Raw genomic sequence first — 16,666 nt, forward strand, 5'->3', positions numbered from 1 at the left:
TAACTTCTCTATTCCTTTGCAAACACCTTCTACAGAAATGGAGCCACAGGACATCCCTCACTTCTCCCTGGGATCCTCTGTTCCCCCTCCAACCTGCTATCCCCCTTTCAATGCCTGTAGTGGTTTGAGATAAAAGCAACTGCCAAAGGGCAATTTTACTCAGATCACCCGCAGAAGCAGGCAGAACCAAACATTAATTCTTGCTGGCAAAGCTCCAGCTATCCTGTGGGAGAAAACAATCCATCACCTGAAAGGCAGTAAGTCTTTATACTTTAGCCTAAATAAGTTTGGTTAACATGTTAGAAATACTGTTGGTATTTCCAAAACCTAGTCTGATGTGACGTTGAAGCATTTAATAAGATTAGTTACTTCACGTCAGCAATAAAATCCTTCAGAATTCAAGACCAAGAAGCCCCCAGGTGATAAAAAGTGTTTTCCCTTCCTCTCCAAATAGCTTCATACTGCTTTTATCAAGGAAAAAAATTTTATGTGCACATATATATATGTCATCAAATACCTATAAATAAAATCCTCCTCATTCAATCTTACATCTTTGTGCATCTTTGTATTTATCCTACCTTCTCCTTTACTCCTACTGTGGTCTTCACTCCAGTAAATCTACACCTAAGTGTAGATAAGTGCACTTCAGGCACACAAGAAAACTAAAAAAACTGGAAAGGACAGTGAAATAATGGAAATCCTAAGACCTCCTTGCTCCCCCAGTTGCTTTAAACTTCATGTTGGCCTTTTTCAATAAGCACAAATTCAGATTTCTACAGAAAGGAATTTGAAACACTGCAAAGTGGTTATAAAGATACATCCAGTTCTTTCTCTGCTCCTCAGCACTTCTCCTCTGAGAGGAGATGAAGGAAAGGGTGGGAGAGAAAAAGAGAGGTACATCTGGGAGGGACCAGTGTGACTTCGGAATCCCTTCGACTCCTGCCCAAGTACAGAGCAGGGAAGTACTGGAAAATCCTATGCCATTCAGGAAGGAGAAATGCTGAGGATGAGAACTGATTTAAGTCACAGCTCAGTCATAAATGTCTCATCAGTGTCAATTTTTTTTCCTCTGGTCTTATAATCTCTCCAAGGATTTCCTGTGGGTGAATGAAAGAAGTGATGTTGGGCAGTTTTCTCCTCTCTCTTATGCACAAAATGGAAATTTTTGTAGAATTTATTACTGGAATTAACCTACTGGTATCAGGATGATCACTGATCAAAGTAAAACCCTCAGCAATCAAACAAATCACTACACCAAAGACATTTTTTGTTGTTGTTCCTGTAATCACTCCAATAAACATGAGGATGTTTTAATAGCATTACCCCCTTGGGATTTGAGAATGGCTTTTTAGGTAAATTTTCATGCTTCACAGGGACACCGATAAGCTGGAAAAAGAGAAAATACACTTATCTCTACCTAAATATTTTAAATGTTAATTTAAAGGGCAAACTAGAGATTTCTAGAAAAGAAAGGGGAAGAAAATACTTTGGTTGTTGATTTGTTTGTTCTTTTTTCGTGCAACTGACAGCATTTTTACCTAGTTAGGTTTATTAGCTTTGCAGGTTGAGAAGAGGATTTGCCAGCTTGTTTTGCCCTTCAAAGAGGCTTCAACCAAGACTCAAAGCCACTGTAGCACCAGCTCTGTAAAATGGAACAAACTGATGCTACTGCTGAAAGAAGAACCTCTGACATGAGCACCTGCATTGACACAAGGGAGAAGGTGCAAGGCTAAAGAAGTCTGTTGCCTGCTGCACCATCAGGAAGCCCGTCTGAAATGACAGCCTGGGCTGACACCAATCCCAGGAAAGCCATGAGCTGCAGGGCAGAGAGGGGTCAAGAACCAAGCTTGAGAAGACCGGTGCTGTTGCCCTTATGCCCTTGCCCCCAGGAAGCCATTTCTAGGGCAGCAGGGAGTTAATCCTGTCTTCAGGCAAGTTACCTCTGCTTTTGTTCTTGTAGAAAACCTGGCAAAATTACCCACTTGGGAGTTCTCACATTCATACAGGGTGGCCATGTCACACAGGCAGCATGTTGCACTCAAGGGTCCTTAACTGACCACATTTTGGTTGCAAAGTACAGGTCTGAAGTTGTGTGTAAAATTCGTAGCCCTTTTTGCATGTATAAATGCATATACTGGCTTCAATCATATAATCACATACTATTTTTCTTCCCCTAGGAATACCATATATACATAGGCTATGACCAAAAAAAAAAATTCTTTCTGAAGACAACTTACATTCTTTGGACATTCCCACTTCAAAGCACTTCTGTAGTCTGCAGTACTGGCAGCGATTTCTGGTAACTTTATTGATAACACAGTTTTTATCTCTGTGACATGTGTAAACCATGTTCTTCTGGATACTTCTGCGGAAAAAGCCCTGAAATAAAGAAAAAAAGATCAAATAAACTCTTGAGCTTCCCATAACCCTTAGAGTCAGGCACTAACATTGCTTGAAAATAACAAAATAAAGTTAAGTTATGGCTGGAGTATGACATCTTTAAAGACTCGGTCTTCTTATAATTTACTACTGTTTTTTGCAACGTAAGAGTCATCTCTTAAATAAAAGCTAATTAAAAAAGGTCAAATAAACAAAACTAAATCTAGTAATAGCATTCAGGAAGCAAGTCCTAGATTTTAGAAACAGCTCAAATAAAAATGGTTTGGGCTTAAGGATGTAGCAGTGAGTTGGGTAAACAGCAGCTTTCCTAACAGATCCACTCAGAAGTCAAGCACTCATCCAACAACCAACAGCCTCTCTGAGCCTAAAGATCCCATCTATTTTTGTTACTGCAGAGTTTCTCTAGTTTGATGGCTGCGTGTAAAATGAGAAATAATTTGAAACCCAGATCTCGTAGCTGCTGGAACTCCTACAGCAGTTAATGAGGCTTCTACAGGTGGAAGAGTTCCAGCATCAGGTTATTGAGTCGTGAACTTGTAAAAGTTGCCAATTACAGCATTTTTTTTCTTATTCAGATACAGCTGTGAAAATAATCAAGTAATTACAATGATCTTGAACAGAAATTAGAGAGAACTAGAGGTCTGGTTTGTACTTAAGGAACACCATTTGACTGGATGACTCCTTCAGCAAGAGAGAAAAGCAGCCATAAATAGCAAGGTTAGCTGGCATGGAAAAAAAAGGCAAAACCCAAGTTCTTTATCTCCACTAAGACCGAAGCTTTAGATAATATCATATAATAATGAAGAATAAAAAAAGAGGATTACTTTAAGCATTTCAGAGCTCAACCCACAGATATTCAGCGAAAGTATTTCTGCACCAGACATTTGGAAATTTGACAGCACTATTTAACCTTCTCACTCAGATTTTGAAAATCGTTTCAGCAAGCACCAGGGTCAAATTTCAGTCGACATCACAGCATTATGGAAGAACAGTTAGCAATTTAGTATCTGTTGGAGGGCTGGAGAGGTTAAAACTCTTCAACTGGCCACCCATTTATACCCTACAGGGAAGTGGTAAACTTGATGCTACAGAGGATAGCTCCATGCCCACAATACATTTATCTGCAGATGCAATCCTGGTAAGGTGTAAAATTGGCTCTCCTAGAAGCACTCACCAAGATATGAGAGTAGCTCTTGCAGAGTGAACTGGGAGAGTTTCTGGCCATATGATCGGGGAGTGGTAGGGAAGGCACAGTCAGTAAGGGCTGGTCATAAATTCCTTGCACACCCAACATGCTATAGATGCCAATGTTATGAAAATACCTCAAATTCAGTCAGAACTGAAAAATGTCTCCTTAATCCCATCACCACTGGCGTTAGTGCTCTCCAGCTCTTGCACGGGCAAGCCGAATCCTGAACTTAGCTCCTCTGATTTAGAAGATACTTAATACTACTATCAAAGAGGTAAATAAAAACTCTTCACTTATTTTCCTTAAGCTACTGGACACAGAAGAAGAATTTAAAGCTATTTGTTTAGACAACCAAAACCTTTTAAGTTATCAATAATGCTGCTGTTTCATATTCTGCACTTTTGATCATCAACATTGCTCGAAATTTTTACAATAAAGAGTATGGCAAGCATGTATACATTTGTACACATCAGCACTTGTACTTGATATGCACACATCAACACTTGTTTATTTGTTAAGAAAAAAATTTACGTTAACATTCACGTACTACTTTCTTGCTTTGATATTTCCCTAATTGTGATGCCCAGCTCTACAGTAACTGTTGAGGATGCTAACTAGAACTGTGAGAAGTCCATGGCAACTACTGTGGTTTAATTCAATAGAAAGAAAGCGTGAGCTGTGCTGGTTCAAGGTTCTCTATATGGCTCATAGGATCTCCACTTTTTAGTTGGAAAAAGGTAGAGGAAGCCAAGACTGGTAGGTCCCCCTGTAGCCACCCCAGCTTAACCCAGTGCTGCATATAAATCAACTCCCACAGTCACCAATGGAATAACTTTCCTACCACCAGCTTGACAGGGTAGGTAACAAAATGGCCCAAATGAAAAAAAAAGACCCTCTCATGCAGCAACTGTCTCCTGATGTTGAACAACTAGAAAAATTTAGAAACAATTTAGAAAAAAAAAAGATAGTCCCCAAAGCCTCCTCTTCGCCTGCACATGCTTTGGGGCATGCAGTGCATCCATGCCCAAGAGACCTCTGATTCACTAACACAGGCATTACCTAAAACAAAGTATGAACTTCAAAAGTGTTACCCAACACAGAGAAAAGGGGAAACAGCCTCTTCCAAATATACCTGTACTTCACCAAAATATAGCCAGTGACTACTGGGACTGGTAGTGACAATCACTACCAGTGATTGAGCAGTTCTGATATTTAGATGCAGCTTCTGCATCCTTTTAACCTAAGGTTTAACTACAGCCCATCAGTAATGGATGCAGAGGAGGCTATCTCAGTCCTCACCATTCAAAGCTGTCCACACAGCCCAACAGAAATGAGGTCATCTGACTTCTGCAGACAGCAAATGTAAAGCATTCATGTACTCATAGCAAGTATAAAAGGCTTAAGAAAAACAAACTCAGAAAAACCAGATCTCCAGGTTGAAATAAAAGACAGTTTCTCAGTTTCTTCAACAGCTTAACCTCCCCAGGCAATGTCCTACAAAGAGTGAAAGGCATAGACAAGGGTATTAATTGTGGAAACTTAGACTGTTGTTTTACAAATTATTTTTTTTAACACCTTTAATTTGATTTTCTTCCTGGAGTTGTTCACAAAACAGAAAGAAAAATTAACTTGTTTATGTGACATGTTCAGCTGAAAAAAAGTTAGCGTGGGCCTGCTCAAAACCAAGGATCTTTTCCTCAGCAGCACTGAGCTAGTGCCCAAGCCCCAAGTTCTGTTCTCTAAGAAAACACTAGGATATAATTTCTACTAATATTTGTGGCAAACAATCTGCAATACATACCTGAAAAGATTTGATCTTTAATATTCCCTCTGGATAGGCTTTAAGAAAAATGCCCAGATTATAAATATTACTTCATTTCTCTGCATGCAGCCCCCAAACTGTGACAGGGGTTCAAGCACTGATGGGTGAGAGGCACTTGCTGCATGCTGGGGGGCAGTTTCCCCACCCACAAGTCTCACATTGTGCATCCTCCTAATTTTAGGAGGCAAGGCCAGCAAGGTCATGCCCAGAAACATTTCCCAAATCTGACACTGGGCTTAAAAAAATAGACAGCATCCTGTCTTTATGCCTCTGAATGTGGTTGGACCTCACCTGCTTAGGTTACCAGAGAGAGAAAACCGTGCAGGATATGGAGATGGGCAGAGTTGGGTGCTTGCTGCTGGGTTAAAAAGCACACTAAAACCATGCCAAGGCTGGGTTCCAGATAGCACAGGTATAACACAACAGCCTGTTTACTATAAATAGTAAAGTTAGAAGCAAGCCTAGTTTACCTCCAAGTGCTTTTTCTCAAATGACTTCCATCTGACCTCACAACTCCAACAGTTTATTCAAAAATGAAGAAAATACAAATGTGACCTAACCTTAAGAAGTTGTCAGGAACTTCAGAGACAGCAAATCACCACTGCTTACAAATTAATTGACTTCATCTTACTGTAATACATTCACCTCAAAAGGAGTCTGCCTGAATATTGACATGAGCAATTTTTTATGCAAGTATTTTACCATCCCATCCAAATTACCACCCTATGATGGCAGCTGAGATGACACTCCTGTGCCAAAAACAAGCACAAATAATCCTTTCTTTGTAATTGAAAATGCCTTATGAATATAATAAAAAAAAACAACATTCTGGGAGACACAAAGCATTACTGTCATACATAACTGGTTTTGATAGCACCTACAAAGTACCTGAATTTAAAGTAGAGGAAGCTACTGAAAACCTACCAGGAACAGTAACTTGCTCTAATATTCCTCTTATCCACAAGTTTTGAGAGGAGCACAGACACTTGTGTTTTTTTATTTTAGCCAAGACAAACAAAGCTTTGCAGAAATCACACTTACGAATTAATTCTGTCCTTCTGAGCAGCTTTTATCGGCATCCTTTACACAAAGCGTTTTGGACAAACACTTCAATTTTTAATCTCATCTTTTCTGTGCACCATGCCATGCTCCTTCCAGGTCCACCAATCTTGTTATCTTAATGGATGACAGATAGAGTATCACTCTGACCATGCCACATTAGGCGTCCTCATTTACCGAGTGCAAGGAAAAAATGCTGAGTATAAATTATTCAGAAATCTATTGTATCAGCGTGTGTTCTCCGAGCACCCACCACTGGCAGAGCAGACAGATTATTTTTCACTTTTAATTGTGTTGATATCTTATCTGCTGCACTGAAAGCAGAGAGTGATACGTGAAACCATATGTATTAAGCAGCAAATAAACCCAGTTTACTAGGCCTATTGCTTACAACTAAATAGCCTACTTAGTCTAACTTAAACACAAGGCCAAAAAACCCCACCTTATTCCACTCACCACTTAGTTTTGTAGTATCTTCCTGGTAGTGTGTTAAAATTAGAGACATCAGTACAGAGCAATGGTGCCTATAGAGAGTATTAACTATTCCAGTAATATTTTGAATGCCTTTATGCCACTTTTACAAAAGAGGTCATTAAGGATGAGCCCTCAAGATAATGTTAAGTGTTTGAGCTTATGAAGTCTTACAGAATTGTTACCATGAACTGCTACCCTTATGTATCTGATAAGAGAATCTATACAGCTCCCTCTCTCCTTCATTGTCCAGTTGATTTTGGCAAAGTGGGACTATTTAGAGCCCAAGGGATGCACATCGCACTGAGAGTTGGATCATTTGATCCCAACAACATCTTAAAAATATTCTGCCAGCCTAGGGCATGCCATAGCTTATTTGCAGATGCAGCAGGCCTACAAGTCAAAAACTTGCACTTGCAAAAAGCCAGTGACAGAGTAATCAGCAGAGAAGGGCTATTGAGAGCTCAATCTGTTTGAACAGCCTGCTCGGTTCATCTGGTTCAGCTTTGATTACCCCCAAATACAGGCAGCCAGCTATGACTCCAGCAGATTGAGAGGCCATTCTTTGGTAAATCTGCAAAATAAGCTTCTGAGTGTAGTGTATTGCTACTTTGTGGTAAAAGAAACAAAGGAGTAGGAAGGACTTCTCTATGGTACAGTTTATCAGTATAAAGTCTGACTCACTGAGCTCTGAAGGGAAAGATAAAAGCCACTAACAACCAGAAATAAAATCCTGCCCACGACATAACTGAAATCTCTGCTGTTAGCTTTATTCTCAAATACAGGCTGTACAAATATGTACCTTTTTTACAAGACTATTCTGTTTGCAGTCCACAGCCTCTTTTCAATCTATTTTTTTTAGCCATTTCAGTTACCCTCTATCCTTGCTAAGACTGTAAAACATATGTAGGCAAGGTAAGGACCCCATTCGTGATCTCTCTTGAGCATCAATGGAGACATTTAAGGTCTCTCTCAGTAATGAAATCTGCATAAAACTACTTTGCACTGTGTCCATGGAATTGCCCAGGTACATTTGTGAACTAAATGTGTTTTGAAGTAGTTTATTACAGGTGGCAGCAGCCAACGAACAACAACAAAAAAACCCCTTCCTCACAAACCCTGGTAGTCAGGTTAGGGCAGACAAGTAATTTTCAGTTGTGAACTGGGAATATTTACTCTGAAAGGCCTTGATAACATGCAATCTCACAACTGGAGTTGTATAGAACAGCTTATAAATGACCCAGCATATGCTGCTAAGGGATTCTGTAGAGTACAAAAGACATCGTAAAATGGCTGCAGCCAGAACACAAGACCCCACAAGTAACGAAAGCTGCCAAATCAGCCATCTAAAAGGAAGCTAAAATGAGCATATTCCCAGTCGCACAGCACTTTTCCGGGATGTCTGCACTGTCTATCATGCTTTGGAAGTCACAGCTTGCAGAATAAACAAATTAATTGTCTGACATTGTGGCTGGAAACCACTGCCGGCACAAAATGGAAGCAGCTACAACAATAAGTGGAGGGAGGCTTGCTGCCAGGAAGCAAGGAAATTGCACTGATGATGTATGTCAGGGCAGGACAGGCAGATCTTTACAAAAACAAATGAATAAATGTTGTTAAATGTCAATAGCTTGTAGTGAGCACCTAGAGATGCCAGGCGCCTGGCAGCAGAGGGTCTGGGCACCAGCCCGCCCTGGGATGTGCTCTGGGTATGTCCATTGTTGCTGTTATTTCCAGCAGAAACTCTCTGCTTGCCATCCGTATTCTCTCTCATATAGCCATTCATGCTGCAGATGAAGAGTAGCTATAACCTTCCATAGCTGAAGAAAACAAAATTTGCTATTGAAACCAGGGTGGTGGGGTTTCTTTCTTTTCTTTTTTAATTTTTTTTTAATTAAAAAAAAAAAATAAAAAAAAAAATCAACGGAATCCAAAACACTTCATAAAAATAGGCAGCTGTTATCTCACATCTCTCATCCAGGAAAACAAACCCGTGGACCTACAAGCAATCCACACTATGAGGAAAAAAAGGCCAATATTCTTTTCATTACTTTTACATGAATGGAAAAGCTTGAGGGCTTCAGGGTTTTCTCATTTCTCAAAAAAACCCCACAAAAATCCAGAGGCAGATGAGGAATGTGCCACCCCTCTTCAAACTACCCAAATGGAGACACTTACCCACAACTGCAAGAAATTCTCCCGCAAAGACAGGGCAGGCCACACTTGATAAATCCTAACAGTTTCAAAGGTGAAAAAAGTCTTGTGGGCCTCAGAGAGCAAGAAAAAAACAAACAAAAAAAAAAATTGATGACATAGCTTGAAGGAAATCATACATGGGGCTACTAATGCCAATTAGCTGTTAGCTACTGGTGAGGCTGGCAAGAAACCCCATTTTTCATGATGCCCCACACCAACATTTTCTGATCCCACAAACCTTGGCCTGACATGAGAAACATGTGCGAAATGTCGGAACATTGGTTTTTCTTCTTTTTTTTCTGGGGAGTTTGAAACACTTCCTCCGGCCAGCTGGCAGAGAGGCAGCTACCAATGAAACAAGGGAGATGTGTTCATTCGGCTGTGAATCTGCAGCAACCAGATTTCTCCAGTGAGGGTACCACGGCATCCCTAAGACTATGCACGGATTTCTCCACAATTTTGATTTTCACTGAACTCCTGACCTTTTTAGCAAACATGTCAAAGTCTCTAGACAGAACAGTCATCACCTTAAAACAATATGTGAGGGAAAAGAACGGATGAGATTTTCTGCTTACCCACTTCAGTAATTTAAACAGAGAGGAAGGCGCTGGGTATGCACTTCCATCTGCTTTCTTCAAATTAAAAAAAAAAAAAAAAAAAAGGAGATGAAATGTATACAATTAAAAAGTTACAGTTAACTTCCTCTCAATACAGTCTGTAGGATGATTTTTGGCCTGCTAGGAAACTCCAGATGGGAAGAGTAATGAATATAATTTAATACGAATAACAGGAGATCAAAGAAAGGCTTTTCTGAGTTGCAGTTCACTGAGTTATTTCACACAGTTTAATGGAGAACTCAGGAATGAGTTATTGCATTTTGCCTTTTTCTTATATTTTTGTTTATGCAAATCAATTCCCTTTAACCTAATTTGTGGAGGACCAGACCTATAACCCAATAAAACCATAAAATGTCACTAGGATGGCTGTAGAACTGGCTAGCAGTTCTCCAAAAGGCTGTGTTGTTAACTGCTCATCATTTTTTTCCTCTCTTCCCCTCCAGTGCCTCAGGATTTATACCACCAATTAAGACAATAATGAGTGCCCCAGGTTGACCTCCCAGGAGCAAGAATTAATTAAGTGCAGTATTTCTTCCTAAAGAATGACACTTTTCCGAACCATTTATGTAGCTGCTCTCTTGCATGGAAACTCAGTATCAGGAAAGACTTTCCAAATTGTTAACCCCCACATGTATGACTGATTTTGGTTTACAGCTTTAATTTGGGCCTCCGGTTTCATGCATTAGGTTTTTGGATGGTGGGAGCAGGGGAACCATCCTCCAAGGACAATGTCACCATTTTACTTAGACATACACAGGATTTTTTTGCATAGAGCTACAAAGGGAAGACACTAAGCAACAGCTACTCCAACAAAGTAGTGGACCTCCTGGTAAAAACAAACAAAAAATCCCCACCAAGCTATAACCATGTCGTGACATGCAGATTCCTGCAGCAGGCAGGACAGGGAAAAGACTCATGTTGGCTGTGCAATTACTATGCTGCAATCACTTGTAGGAATTTCTCAAATTAGTCTCTCCATTTAGCTGATGGCAGAGGTGGGGACATGCGAAAAGGAAAGGGCAAGCTCAAACACAAACCTACATGGGAGAAAGAAGGTATGTGCGTGCTCCAAGGAAATTCCCTGCATGGGCAGGCATTGCATCCTCTTCCTCCTCCTCCTTCCCTCCCCAGCCTTCATCATAAAGGCTTCTGGAGTTCCTCCACACACGTTTGGCTCCATACTTACTCTATCAGATGAGACACGGGGACTTTCATTAATTGTCAGCTGATACAAACCTGCATTTCTGCACCATCTGAAATTTAGAGAGGCACTAGTTTCTAACACACTATCAGCAGCCAAATATTTACAGCCCAGCAACAGTAATAATGCAAACTATGCCACAAATATTTACATATGCCTGCAAGCCTACTGAAACACAATTCCCCTTGCTCCTCTAGCAAAGAGATGAGCACAAAGAGTTTGTGTGCACAGCCAGCTCCTCCCTGCTCCTTCCCTGACCCGCCCAGAGCCAATGCAGCACCCCAGCCTGAGCCCAGGTGGGTGCCTGTGGGTACTGGCTCAGCACCCACTTGCCATGATAGTTGCCAAAGACCTTGCTCTGCCTGTGCCACAGCACAGCTCTTGCTTGTTTTCAAGGCACAGCACATTTCTGTTCTCTTTTTGTGACCTGGAAGGAGTTTAAAAATGTGCTCTATCCACAGCAGAGAAGTTTATAAGGAGGGATGAAGTGACGTACAAAAACAATGCAGAAAGCAAAACAGAAATTCTCAGAAGAAATAACATGGACATAAACATGCTGAAATAAACCAGATGTTTTGAATATTATGCTTCCTGGTACTTTTTTTTTAGGCATCTGAATGGCTCATCAAAGCACATTCATTATCTGCTCACAATTGGTTGTTTTACTCCTAGTTTTGACAACTGATCTCTAAACAAATATCTTGAATCAAGTCTTGTGAAATCTCGCAAGTACTTGTACTTACTCCTTTATGCTATACTTTTATTCCCCCACGTTCAGCAACTAAGAGCCTCTGCTAACACAGAACTACCCACCACAATCTTGTAAAATGTAGAGTTTAGTAAAACTCGGATGCCTGGAGACTAGAAAACAGAGTTGAAGTAAACACCCAGAAATATGTAAGTCTGGCTCTCCAGTACTGGCAGTAGTCAAGGAAAATTACCTTTCCACACTGCAGCTGAAACTCATTACTGAAGGCGACAGCAGAGGGATGAGTTGGAGCTGGACCAGGCCCCCCCATTTTCAAGACCAAGACGATGACTGTACACCTCTGCCCAGCTCCTCTACACAAAGTACATGTGGTCAAAACATTTTCACCAGCATGGAAAACCAGGCTGAGGAAGGTGGATGACATGCAGTTTGTGCCAGTGCAAGGGATTAGCAAGTGCTCACACAGAGCCAGAGGAATCAACTGAGTAGTTACAACAAAGACTCTACAGGCAATACTAATTGAAGATATGTATCTCATTGCATTCACCACACAAATTATGAGATGCTGAAAAAGCATCGTAGCTTACAGGACAAATACAGTGCTGCCTCCACCTTGTCCAGTGTTGGGCACCACTGCTCACTCAGCCAAGCCATAGGGAAGCAAGGGAGAGTCTGGGACTGGGCAACTTTCATAACAAGAAAACATGACATTTCAGAGACTAGTGAATAAACTGAGGCTGGTTAATCTAACACAGGAAAATCTTAGCAAGATGTCTTCCTGTTTTCTCCCTTCCCTGCCAGACTTTAATCAATGGACAGATTGAAGCACAGAGCTCACATAATCACAAGATGACCATTCGTTCAGTTTATGAAAGTCACATGGACTTGGGGTAAGATAAGAAGTTTTTTGACTTAGTTCATTCATTTGGCTCCTGATTGCTGTGCTTGCATCTTTCCTGTTCACCTAACATGCCTTTCCTTCTTTCCTTTCAAAAAATTACATAGTTTTCCTTTTTCTTTCTGTACATGCAGCAGTTTCTGTCCATCACTATGGATAAATGTGGACTGGTTAAGATCACATTTTCCATGTATTTATCTAAGAGGTGTGCATGGCTCCAAAGCAAGTCAAGCACCCCAAAGGCAAGAAAGACCCTTCCCTGTTGGGAAGATTCATCTGGAGAGCAGCCAGCTGGGACACGCATGGGAGGAGTGAACAGTAGCCCATTGCAGTGGCTGCACCAGGGCTATAAATCTCTGCTTTCCCTGGTAAGTGCCTGGGAGAAGGAGAGGGAACCGGCTGCAGCTGACAGTAATGGGTCCCATTAAATTGTAACTTTTAAAGAAACTCTCAAATGGGAACAAACTTGCTCTGTAAGCATTGGATCAGTCTCCTGGCTGCCAGGCCACAATGGACCCCGCTCAGGTGCCATGGCTGGGGCTGATGCCTCTCTCTCCCCTCCCACGCTGGAAGGGTCCCCAGCAGTCACTGAGGTTTGCTAGGCTGGAGTCAAATCTCTGACTGCCTTTACAGCCAACTAAATCTCCATTTTTTGGCACTACTTTTGACTGCCTTCTCACCTTGTAATTTATGTGTCCGTTATTCTAGACAGGGGATCCAGAAACAATATGCCCTTTTCCCTTTAAATGTAGGTATTACGCTACAGCTTTTATTGCATAGTAACTTTTCCCACTAAAATATATAAAATGAGAAATTTTAAGTGTGGCCATGTGAAATCATAAGGGACTTAATACACAATAATGCCTTTCTACTTCTCCGCTGTCTCCTGAATTAAGCTATGGAAATTGTGAGGACTCCTGCACATTATCAAAGGGAAGAACAACTTATGAGTAGGGACCCTAAATATTTGGCAGACCTGCTCTAGCAGCATACCAATTAAACAGTTACTATACCAATATATCAAAACTACCAATTACAGAATTGGAAGCATGCCTTCTTTAACACTTCAAGAAGTTTTATATGTGGGGTGCTGAGCTACACAGGAATCACACCTAGAGGTGTCTGCTGTATATGGAAAGTTCCTCTGAAATAATCAGAATAAAATAAAATAGGAAGAAGGACGTAATACATCCGTCCTTTAAATAGAACTCAAGAAACAATGTATTCATACCTAAAGACTACAGGAAAATTCGATACAAAGAGGGAAAGACAGACACATGGGAAAATCTTTAACATTGGCAGTTTCTAATTTTTGGAACGGCTACTCAAAAACAGAAGTTGTTTTTAGTAAGGTATTTGTTTTGCTCTACAGGGGGAAGAAAAAGAAGAGTGTACACAATGAACAATCTGAAGAAAGAATGTGTAAAGCTGACTATTGGAAATACCAGATCTTGGAAATTTACATCCAATTGTCTTTCCTGTTATAGCACAAGACTGAAATGCCATGAAGCGCAGCTCTGCAAAGCTGAAGTTCTGGGATCCATGTTACAAATTCAATTGCACTCCACTTCCAGAAGAAGTTAAAGAAAATACCCCCGGAGGAAACTTCCTCAAAGGAACATTTAATTTGGGATTAGAAAGAACCTCTGTTTCCATTAGCAGGTCAGTCAGTAAGCAGAGAGCAATGGAATGTCACTTTCTGAGGCCACGCAGAGTACTTCTGCAAATTGGGAAGTTGACCACTTACAGACTGGGTCGTAGATTCCAATAACCAGATAACGTGTATCTTTCAAAATAAACTCAAAACAAATAGCAAACAAAGAGCATCTGAACTTCTACTTAACAGGTAAATAGACAGAACTAGATAATGGATAATTCAATTTTGTACACTTAAGTAATTAATTAACTTTGGATTTCCTTCTCCAGGATGTGCCAATAACAAAATCTTTAAGTTCTTTTTAAGAAAAATACAAACGACAATTTAAAAAGATGCCTGAAACAAGCAGAACAGCAGCTCCACCACATGTACATATAGTTTAATTAATTCCCTTAACTACAGAAACTCTTTAGTGTGAGGGTGGTGAGACACTGGAATGGGTTGCCAAGGGAACTTAGGGTTGCCCCATCCCTGGAAGTGTTGAAGGCCAGGTTGGATGGGGCTTTGAGCAAGGTGGAGATGTCCCTGCCCATGCAGGGGGCTTGGAACTAGATGGCCTTACTGTCTCTTCCAACCCAAACTATTCTGTGATTCTATAATTCTGTTAAAGCTGTTGCAAACGACGTGCACTTTGCTGATCTAGTGTGAAGCTCAGTTCTCTCAGCCATCTGCTAATAAGCTACAACAGCTATGGGCAGGTGAAAGTTGAATAGAAATGTGATAAACACATCAAAAAGGACTCCTCAGTACCCATCTTGGGTGAGAGAAACCATTATTGAACTACAATAACAACAAGTACAGACACATGTAAATTTGAAGTTTCTTCTTTTTATGGTGTGTATAAAAAGGAATAGACCCTGCCAGAGAGCAAGACTTAAGATTTTTAATTTAATAATAACAATAATGAAAAAAACTTGTAGCTGGTTATTGGCCAAAGACCCTGAAAAGCTTTGCCAGGTCAGGAGGCACAAAGGTTACATCTATATTAAGAAATACTCTTGGGAACAGCCATGGGTACTACGGCGGGCTGACACATGATGGGAAAGTCCACATCTACATTAGTTAACTCCTTTGGTGTCTGAAACGGGCCAGCTGCATCCAAACCAGACATGGGAGAGAGGACCACATGCAGAAGGAGTATTAATTGGTGCAGCCAGAAACTTTCCAGGTACACAGCACGGCAAAGAAGTGCCCCAAAATATGGCTGGTCACAGATGCACCACAGTTTAATATTCTGATGCTGCAGTTCTTTATTGACAATGACTTCACCGATGGTGTTGGGAATTTTGCAGGAAAAGGAAGTGCAAGATTTAATCCAAAAAATTATGTGTCACTATGTGACAGCTTATGCAAAATGAGAGCATTTTTCAGTTCCTTTTTCCACAGGAACAATTGCCCTTGTGCTCTCAAATAACTAGAACACTGTGGTTAGTGTGGCTAGAAAGCAATTTGGGATAATCTCTGCACTTTTATAGCACTGCCATCACTGCCAGAAACAAATTAAAATAATTAGTAAAAACAACAATTCTCACAGCTTAAGATGAACCTCTGGTGTATGACTGAGGGCAATGGGCAGGACAGGAGGAAGATCAGCTGTGGATCTATGTGCTATATCCCCTACAGACACTGCTGCTCTTTGTCCACCTCTGTTCCAGAATCCCAGTGCAGGGGAGCAGCTAAGGTATAATCCATACCTTGGGCCCAATACACTGGCAATCAAATATGGCATTCAAACACACAACATGATTTACATTTTTATTATCTGTCATGGTTGCCAATTATTTTTTTGTCTTCATTACATGTCTATTACACAACCCAGAAAAGATATTTTCAATTGTATGGAAGCACAATTTTTTTTTTTTCATTGATCCCTTCTGTTTAAGAATTTTTACTTGCTGCCAGTAGACTACTAATAAACATATGCTTCTCTGTCCTGAAAAAATCTGAAATTAATTCAGTATTTGGTGAAAGATTTACCTCCCAAATGAAAAGAGAAAAAAAAAGAACTATCTGAGACAGAAATACAATCTTTTCAAAGTACACCTTGCTTTCTTGTATTTGGTTGTTTTAAAAACTAGAATCAAATATGGCATTAAAACAATCAGGTCTCCTCTGACAGTAGAAAATATATTAAAACTCCCTGTCTTCCTTATCACATTTAAATCAGTTGCAACTCATTTACTGCCTTTCTGCATATGACACTGCTTCCTGTAAACAAATGGCTCAGAGTGCTGCTATACTGCAAAGTGCTTACAGTTGAAGATCAGATTATATTAATAGGATGCAGAAATGTATCTCAAAATACATTTTTCACCTTATAAAAAAATGATTGTTGGTTTAGCTGAAACCAGGAGCAATTTTCCATGATTTGAGGAATTTTTCATAGCTGTGCCTGAGTGACAGCGAGCGTCTCCACTGCTGGCACTGTCACTTCCTAACACAGCTTA

At 40.4% G+C, this 16,666-nt stretch overlaps 1 protein-coding gene across 5 annotated transcripts in view; it reads right to left on the reverse strand.

The window, feature by feature from the left end:
• Positions 1-16,666, reverse strand: part of RARB (retinoic acid receptor beta) — a 327,800-nt gene that overhangs the window by 44,562 nt on the left and 266,572 nt on the right. For all 5 annotated transcript variants that reach the window (XM_071735483.1, XM_071735484.1, XM_071735486.1 and 2 more), the window contains one exon: positions 2,238-2,379. In XM_071735483.1, coding sequence (XP_071591584.1) covers positions 2,238-2,379 — 142 coding nt within the window. The remainder of the gene's footprint in view (positions 1-2,237; positions 2,380-16,666) is intronic.

The sequence above is a fragment of the Heliangelus exortis genome, chromosome 2 (genome assembly GCF_036169615.1).
Source record: "Heliangelus exortis chromosome 2, bHelExo1.hap1, whole genome shotgun sequence".
Lineage (NCBI taxonomy): Eukaryota > Metazoa > Chordata > Aves > Apodiformes > Trochilidae > Heliangelus > Heliangelus exortis.